This window comes from Hippocampus zosterae, chromosome 5 (assembly GCF_025434085.1).
Source record: "Hippocampus zosterae strain Florida chromosome 5, ASM2543408v3, whole genome shotgun sequence".
Lineage (NCBI taxonomy): Eukaryota > Metazoa > Chordata > Actinopteri > Syngnathiformes > Syngnathidae > Hippocampus > Hippocampus zosterae.
The window spans coordinates 1,562,156-1,571,246 of NC_067455.1; the positions used below are offsets into that span (position 1 = coordinate 1,562,156).

The following is a 9,091-nucleotide window of genomic DNA, read 5'->3' on the forward strand; positions in this document are numbered from 1 at the left end:
TAATCATATATTATAATTTCAGACTGCAGTCTACTCTCGTTGTTGTTTGATTGAAAATTGTGTTTTACACCACGTTTATAACGCTCCTTTTCGACCGAAACTACATTACCCAGAATCCCCCACGGTATGACCATCTTGGGGTCAAGGTTGAGTTTAGGCGAAACTGCTTCGAAAAGGTTAGTAATGGAGCGAAAACATTATTTTATGTTTGTCTTTAAAACTCAAAGCGCTTCCTAGACGATATCATTGTGTATTTTAAGACTTATTAATTAGCGTATAGGCCTGTTTTGTTTCGTGCCACTTCCGCGTTTTCCACTGCGTTGTATTTAGCGTGAGGTGTGTCAGTTTCAGCGTGGGCGGCTGTATAACGAAACAAGTTAAAGACAGTGAGTCGGCATTTTAACTAAGTCTTATCTTTTAAATGGACAACATGGCGTCGGAATGTACAGGAGCTACCTCAGGCACAAAGAATGCTGCTGTACAAAGAGACACAAGCAGAGCAGAAGGGCCAGCAGACACAGACAATGCCAAAACAGGTAAAGTACCGGTAATAATACGTTTCATTCAGGAACATTCTTTAGATGTGGGGGAAAAGTACTCCCACGCTAAGTAGAATACAGATATTTGTGGGGGAAAAAAATGCTATGATGAAAGTAGAAGTGCTGAGTGAACTATTTACTGAAGTAAAAAAAAAAATACAAACTTGAAAATGGATTTCCACTCCATACGATACCCGTTTTGTTAGACTTCAGCACACAAAATAGAAAGAAAAAAAGCAAAACAACATGAAGATAAATAAAGTGGAAAAAATCATCCCAAAAATGAATACTTAAGTACAATTGGGAGACCTGCGAATTCTACTGAGGTACAGTCACAAAATATTAGTACTTTTTTTTTTATACTAGTGTTCTTTATGGCTTCATATATGATGGCATATATTGAAGTCTCGAAAACATATTTTCATACTAAACTACTGTTATGACAATTGAACATGTCATTTTTGTGTGCTGGCAATACCTCAGGCAAACAGGCATGGATCAAAGCAACCTTTTTCCGTGCGCTCTTGTTAGGACTGCTGGCTGGAATTTGGAAGTGAATCAGGAGTCTCGTTTGTTGAGATACCATGAGTGTCACTCTGTATCAGTCTGTGCTTGTCTGACTAGGCTTAATTAAAACAAAAAACAAAAAAAACCCCACCCAAGACGTCTCCTCATTTTAGGCAGAATAACTTGACAATGTATCATAGACTGAGAAGTTCGATAAACTTTTCACCCTTCCAAAAAATTCACAAAATATTTTCCGGTCGTGGGTCATGTTCACTTTTTCTCTGGAAGTTTTTTTCCAGGATTTCTGCGCCATGTACTGTAATTGTTTCCAGTCAGTCATGTCACTTGGCTGATAGTGACGTCAAAGAGCACATCATTCACCAGGCTTTGTACCAATCCCCTGCAACAGTATAGCAATAGTCATTTACTCAATATTTTTTTCAGCATATTTCAATGTAATCATGCCTTTACTCCATTTTTATTTTTATTTTTTTGTATTTTAGTAAAGCGTTAATATTTCAATTATACGTAACGCTGCAATGGCTTACAATCACGATGAAGGGACATTTTTAGGAATAAAACCCCTGCCCATGTCCACTATGGTACTGTATTTTGATGGTGGTCACGATGGTGGTACTTGTAATTTCTCCTCGTACAGCTCCGACAGATGAAAAAGAAGTCGACGTGTGCCCGTTCTTCCTGGAGGGAAAGTGTCACTTTGGTGTCAGATGTCGTATGGCTCACAGCTCAACCCGGCTGATCTGCGAAGTAACCAGCACCTCGGAGTAAGATTTCCGTTTGTAATTTGGTTTCCTTTTCCAAGGGCGACTTTAATTACTATATAATATAGCAATTGAGATAGCAAGCAATATACTTGATGAATTGTTTCGTTTTAAATCGTTCAAATTTGACCGCCTTGTTCACAACCTCTCTGTGGCCGATCAAATTTAGAGGGTAGATTTAGTTTGCGGGTACTTTCTCAACTTCCGAGGATATCGTCAGGCGTACCTAATGGTGAGTCCAATGGCGGTGTCGTTTTATTTTCACAAGGGTGTGACGGAGAGAAAAGACGCACACGGCTTGGAGGGGATAAATGAATGTGTTCAATGTATTCAAAACAACCGAATGCAAGATTTTGCACTGATCTGCGTGTTTAAGATAAGATAAGATAAGATATCCTTTATTTGTCCCACACTGGGGGAAATTTACAATTTAGACATTGATCTTGATTTTGTTTGCGTCCTTTGTAGTGACCCCGCAGTAGCTAGTGCAGACGCAATTCTTCCTGAGCAGGAGGACAAACCCGATGAAGAAATACAAAAGAAGAAGAAAGCCGACGGAAACAAAACGGCAAAAGCGAAAGAAAATGAGACCAAAGGTCACTTTGATTGGATGTTTCCTTCAAGCTTTGCACCGTTGTTGAGATTCTCTCCAACCTCAATGCCGTCTCGGTCATCCCGTTGTCCCCCTCAGACGTCAATAAAAAGCCTCGTATGCGGACAGCGGACGACGTGATCTCTCGGATCCTCTGGGACCCCTCGGCGGACGCGTCCCGAGTCGTCGTGGGCTACGTGGACCGTTTCCTTGGCGTGCTGGAGCGTCCCTTCTGTGATTTTAACTGGGACACCAACCCGTGTGACTGCGACTACGCCACGGAGTTGGCCCTGCCCAGACACAGGATCCAGTACTTCACCTACCGAGGGCACCGCGTCTGGGACCGCCACAGCAGGACCGACAGGGTGTTTGGCTCCACTGGTCAGTCTTTGGCTCCCCCCTTTGGAGGGGAAGAGGAAGTCGGAGGTAAGCGAGGACTGGAGGAACCTGTATCGGTACACTTTCATTCATTCATTCATCTTTCGAGCCGCTTGATCCTCACTAGGGTCGCGGGGGGGTGCTGGAGCCTATCCCAGCTGTCTTCGGGCAGTAGGCGGGGGACACCCCGAATCGGTTGCCAGCCAATCGCAGGGCACACAGAGACGAACAACCATTCGCACTCACACTCACACCTAGGGACAATTTAGAGTGTTCAATCAGCCTGCCATGCATGTTTTTTGGAATGTGGGAGGAAACCGGAACACCCGGAGAAAACCCACGCAGGCCCGGGGAGAACATGCAAACTCCACACAGGGAGGCCGGAGCTGGAATCGAACCCGGTACCTCTGCACTGTGAAGCCGATGTGCTAACCACTGGACTTACCGGGCCGCCCATCGGTACACTTACAAAGAGTAAATACGCCATTGGCGTCAGTTTTAAAAACATTTTTGGGGGGGGGGTGCACACGGTCTGATGCCCAAGAGCAACAAGTGAAAGTGACTTTGTCTCACCCGAAAACAGCAAGAGAGCAACCACCTGATGACCTCGGCCAGAGAATGGAGTGTACCCACACCGAGAACATGCATTTGCAGGACGCCGAGCACAGTGAGATGAACGCTCGCAGCTCTGAGTCAGCGGAAGGCGGCCTGGCGTCGACCGGCGTTGCGGAGGAGGCTCCAAATAGGTCTGCTTTTCATCCACTTCTGAAAATAGATGACAAATCTCATCCAGCTCCCTTCTCATCGTGGCACGTTCTCTTGCGAAAAGCGCCAAGTTAAAAGAAAAGAAAAGAAAAGAAAACCCTTTATTAGTCTCACAATGGAGAAATTCCCAATTCACAGCAGCAAAGTTATGAAAGTAAGAAGTAGAACAACAAAATATAGGAGCTGCTGGAAAGGCAGCCACTCTCGCGGCGCCATTTTGAAGTCAAAATAACACAAGACAACACATAGGACAGAGACAGTCGTGCAATCTTCACCACTTTTCTGCATACACTTTGTTGTCTGAAGCAGTTCTCGATGAAAGAGGAGAGGATCAAAGTGTCCTTTCACCAGTGGATCAGAGACGCCATGCTGAAAATGTGCACACGTCTGCTACAAGCTAAGTTTTGAAAGCAAACAACAAAGCTGTAGCATCCATTGACGAAAAGAGATTAGTTCACTTCTCCTGTCCCACGTAATCCGCTTCAAACTCCAAGCCGCGACTCCCAGCTCCAAATCCGCATCGGCACTCCGCGCCAACGCTCCTTTCTTCTCATCGTCGGCTCCTCAAGACCTCCATCCATCCAGCCGCAGACCGTTCAACAGCACCGATCTCTCCGCTGAACAAAGTCACTCAATGAATTTTCACTTTTGTGAAATCACACACACACACACACAGTTTCTCATTTGATCGGGATGTTACGCAATTTCCAAAACAACCAGAATGTTGAAGGTAGGCAAAAAGATTGGCGCTCCTATTTTACTTGGACCATGAACTGCATTCAGAAATTCTCCACCAGCAGGAAGTGCAGTAACAGGCAAGAGGTCAAGCTCTTATGTAACGAGCGCCTCGCCTCGCTCTCGCTCTGCTCCGAATTGTGAAGGCTTGCACACCCTGAGAGGCTCTCTGGACTTATCTGATGTTGTGTTCTACTTTTTAAGCGCAAAGGCCTCGGCAGATAAAGGAGGACAGTGTTTGATAGATGGAGACACAAATGAATGGGAAGAAAGTTCTCAAGGCCAGAAGGATGTGGTAGGTAATATCATTGACCTCCTTGTATTGCATAGTGGGCTTTGCTCAGTCTAAAAAGATGCTGCCCCCCCCCCGCCCCCCCCCACACACACCCCAATTAATCGCTGGGCGTGTTGTCCACTTGAACACACGGCTGCGATCGCCACTTGCGCTTCAGCTACAATGTCGCTCAGATGGTGTTCATGTTTATTACTTTGATGTGAACTCGGCACGATGGCCTATTGGCCACATTCGAGAGGTTCTGGGTTCGATTGCGACCTCTGGATTTTCTCAGGTGGCTTTTCTTAGTTTTCTCCCTCAAAACTTGCATTTGAGATTCAGTCAACACTCTAAATTCATTCATTCATTCATTTTCCGTACCGCTAGATCCTCAGGAGGGTCGCGGGGGGTGCTGGAGCCTATCCCAGCTGTCTTCGGGCAGTAGGCGGGGGACACCCTGAATCGGTTGCCAGCCAATCGCAGGGCACACAGAAACGAACAACCATTCGCACTCACAACTAGGGACAATTTAGAGTGTTCAATCAGCCTGCCATGCATATTTTTGGAACGTGGGAGGAAACCGGAGCACCCGGAGAAAACCCACGCAGGCCCGGGGAGAACATGCAAACTCCGCACAGGGAGGCCGGAGCTGGAATCGAACCCGGTACCTCTGCACTGTGAAGCCCACGTGCTAACCACTGGACTACCGGGCCGCCACACTCTAAATTGTCACACTCAATTGCAAGTTTCTTTTTCTTTTTTTTTTTTTTACGTGCCGCACATGTCTATTCTTTATATTTACGTCTACAGGTAGCGTCTTGATAAGTTCAGTGCTTTCCATCTCGTTGTTTCACGAAACACGAAAAGCCCCAATTTTGTTTGCTCTTTGAGAGATACAGCGTCATGTGACCTGCGTGGCGAGTCATGGCATTGTTTCCCATTTTCATGCCCCCCCGGCCGGAATCTCTCAAGCAGATGGAAGAGAACCGCGGTCGTCGTCCCCCTAAAAAGAAACCCACCCACTTCATCACGTTCCGGGCCAACACTCCCGCCATCCTGGCCTCTTTCCAGCAACTCCAGGAAGAGGTCAGCGCCCTCCTCCCGTCGTCCGCCCCTCACTGGCAGACCTCGGCCAGCCTCCACGTCACCCTGTGCCTGCTGGTGCTGCGGGGCCCCGCCGAAGTGGAGGCCGCCGTGGACATCCTTCGACGCTTTGCCCACTTGGACCGCAACCCCCCGGTGGCCGTCGGCTTTCCCGTCAAGCTGAAGCATTTCAACGGCAGGGTGCTGTACCTGAGCCCCCAGCCTCAGCTTCAACTCCAGCAGCTCAACGGAGGCCTGCAGGAAGCCTACAGGAGCGAGGGCCTGCTCCACAGGGACTCCTACAACCCGCGCTACCATCTCACCCTGGCCAAGATCCCGTACGAGGAGGGCCAACGCATCTTTTATGGCGTCGGCGACCTGAAGGTGGGCAAAGGTTTACATTTTGGCCGTTTGCCCGTGAACACCTTGCACCTTTGTGTTGTCGGGGGTGCGGCCGTGGATGGTTTTTTTGAGACTGTATGTACAGTAAGTCTTCGATAATCGCTATAGTTCATGTGGGATGAATTCAGGCGCGCACTCTGGACGCTTCATTAGGTGCCATCTGCTCGACGCATTGAGATCCGATCCAGGTGCTGTGTCGTATACAGGGGATAGTTTTGATGTGGTAATAATCAATCATATCTGGGCGTTTGCTTTTTATGATTTTTAACTTTAATTTTCTTTTTTTTTTTTTATAAAGGTTTAATGAAGGGTAGGAATGCGGAAACGTCAGGTCAGCCGCATGCAAATGACAGTTTGTTCAACAGCTCTTATGTTAAGGTGAGCGGGGTGAATGAATGCCTTTTATTGTGTGTCAAATGAATACCTGAAGAAGAAACACCAAATGTAGCCAGATCAATTATACGGTGACTTTTTGTGTTCTTTTTGATCAGAACTTTATAAAAATCGGAGAAAAGGGAACCTTTTTATTATTTTGCTGACGTTTACGGAAGTGGCTTATGTATGGAGTCAAACTCGACCGGGATGGGCAACTTCAATGATGGAGGTCAAAAATTTTCAACGGCGCTACTGGAGGGGGATAAACAAACTTCTTAACTAGATGTATGACAAAAACATTTTAAAATGTGAGCATATGGCTGTTTTTATTAAACCCGTGCACATCACAATTTTAATAGATTTCATTTTTCATAAAACATTTTTCAGCGGATGCGTTAAAGAGTCAGCCTTCAACAACAAAGAGTTTGAATGCTCAAACTCTTGTGCATAAAGACCCCCCCCCCCCCAAAAAAAAAAACATTCAGCACAAAACGGCTGAGCAGCAGCAACATGAAGTAAAATGATTAGGCCTGCTCATGTTGTTGTCTAAGGCAGTATAAATGCAACTAAACAATGTCTGCCATCTAATGGTGAATGGTGATATTACAACTTGAAACTATACAGTGGGATATGGACAGGGATGGCACCTGAAGAGTCATTGATGCTCATTGAAATGCAATGGCAAAGGGAAAAAAAAAAATCAAACGTTAAAAAATAAAAACAAGCCAAAAAAAACGGCAACAACCCCAAACGAAAAATGTATTGAAAACTCAGCAAATTGGTGCCTCAGAGTGTGGGTGCGGACAGTTGCCCTTCCCTGAACCGGCCTCGACATCAGGTACTCGATAACTCTGACATGCAGCTCCTCCTGGATCCCTTTTTGTGCAAGTCCACACATGATGTCACACCCCAAAGGGAGGTCAAATATTTGTTTCCCATCATGCAATGTGCAATCAACGCAATGAATGTATTGACACAAAATCTGCACCAGCTGGTAAACGTTTATGTGCGGCTCATAAATAGTTCATGAGGCAAAGTGCTTGCATTGTGCAGTTCATGTTTCAAGCATTTATGCAATCTGTTTTCAATGTCTATTGAGTGGGCGTGTTATTGTGTGAGTATGTGTGTGTGTGTCTGTGTGGGGGGGCGCTTGGATTAATTAAAACCTACTTATCATCTAGCTCTTTCACTATTACTGTGTGCTCCAAATTAAAAAGGCCTTAAGTTACGCATTTTACAATTTTTGTAATGATGTATTTTGTGTTATACAAACATTCTTTTTTTTTTTTTCAAACACTCAAAATGTTCAGAGGCATCTGTGCTATCCATACATATATAGTTTTTATTAGTTCTTTGCAAAAGGAAAAAAAAATTGTGTCTGGAAATGCATTGGTTTGAAGCCTCCTGCAAAAAGGCCAACTCATTTGCGATCCTCTGGCGCCACCTAAAAGTTGCACAATTGGAATGACCTCAACCCAACAATGCGGCATGCATACGTCTGTCCAAGCGAAAACAAAGCGCTTGACGTAAAAATCGCGTGAAATGCATTTATACACATTAGGTTTACGATGCATTAAAAAATATGAATTATAATGGGTCTCTATGGTGCAAAATATGTAAATTGTGAAGATTAAGGTATCAAACGTTTTTTTTATTATTGCTGCAATGCCTGAGAATTATCAGCCGGTGACGTCATGAAATTTAGGCCATTTTAGAACCCCTCCATAAGTTTCAGCTCTCTCGTGTTTCCTGTGAATGCCTACATCATTTTACATTTATCGCAAGCGGTGCACTACGAGGGTTAAATTGCAAGTGGAAATACTTGATGTGATGATGCTGGTCAAGCATGAGTAGCAGCTCTTGGATACGTAACGACATTTTCTGTCTTTGCCCTCTTCCTCCTGGACACACACACACACACACACACGCACACGATACACAGGCTCCATATGAGTCAGTGGGCATGCTCTGTGGCTCGCTGTTTGTTCCCTCACTCGCATTATCTCCCTTCCCCCACTCTCTTTCAGTGACACAGAAAACTAGTGCGCCCCCCCCCCCTCCTAATTTGCTTCTTCCCACCTTTTCAATGCCCCCTCCTCAATTCTCCCAAATCATCGCTTGCCCCCACGTGGTCACATGTTCTCCTCCTTGTCACTCTTGTGCAGCCTCCATGCCAAAACCACTTTCATTGTTCACTCTCAGCATCACTCCCTGGGAATCTCCCCCCCCCCCCATTCTTCACTGCCTTTTTTTCCAACATCCCACCCCCTCCCCCTGCATTTCACCAAAGTGCTTAGCTGCCACTTACACTCATTTAATGTGCATCTCTCGAGTACATTGGCTCTCCTCCTTGGCCCAGGAGCGCACTGTTTTGCATCTCACATGTGAGCGGATTGCTAAAATCGTCCTGCGCTGTTCCCGCTGTAATCTGGCCAAGCTTCATTCCGCCGCTCCGGATGGAGATTTGGTCAGGTTGATGTGGAACTGGGGGGGGGGGTCGGAATGAGAAGCGGTGCACCCACCCCGATCCACTCCCGTTAAATCCCCGTTAACAGATTCATTATCTTTGGGCAACATCGTTTTGGGCGTTAAGATACGGAGGGCAGCAGGAAAATGATTGAGGAGACACCCCTGGGGGGGGACTCTCTATCTTAATCAC

The 9,091-nt window shown here is 45.9% G+C and overlaps 1 protein-coding gene across 2 annotated transcripts; it reads left to right on the forward strand.

The window, feature by feature from the left end:
* The first annotated feature begins 129 nt into the window (after positions 1-129).
* leng9 (leukocyte receptor cluster (LRC) member 9) lies at positions 130-6,893 on the forward strand. 2 transcript variants are annotated; one of them, XM_052065155.1, is made up of 7 exons: positions 130-536; positions 1,705-1,831; positions 2,297-2,424; positions 2,520-2,846; positions 3,382-3,544; positions 4,503-4,593; positions 5,545-6,893. In XM_052065155.1, exons 1-7 carry the CDS (start codon positions 422-424, stop codon positions 6,154-6,156), a joined length of 1,563 nt encoding a protein of 520 aa, XP_051921115.1. In that variant the 5' UTR covers positions 130-421; the 3' UTR covers positions 6,157-6,893. The 2 variants fall into 2 exon arrangements, with proteins under 2 accessions (XP_051921115.1, XP_051921116.1); XM_052065156.1 differs by having other exon boundaries at positions 5,548-6,893.
* The last annotated feature ends 2,198 nt before the right edge of the window (positions 6,894-9,091 follow it).

Bases quoted from the DNA above. Each gene is read 5' to 3' on its own strand.
- leng9 (XM_052065155.1), top strand. From the start codon at position 422: ATGGACAACATGGCGTCGGAATGTACAGGAGCTACCTCAGGCACAAAG. The intron at 2,425-2,519 runs GTCACTTTGATT...TGTCCCCCTCAG, and splicing joins GAAAGAAAATGAGACCAAAG to ACGTCAATAAAAAGCCTCGT. The intron at 2,847-3,381 runs GTAAGCGAGGAC...ACCCGAAAACAG, and splicing joins AGGGGAAGAGGAAGTCGGAG to CAAGAGAGCAACCACCTGAT.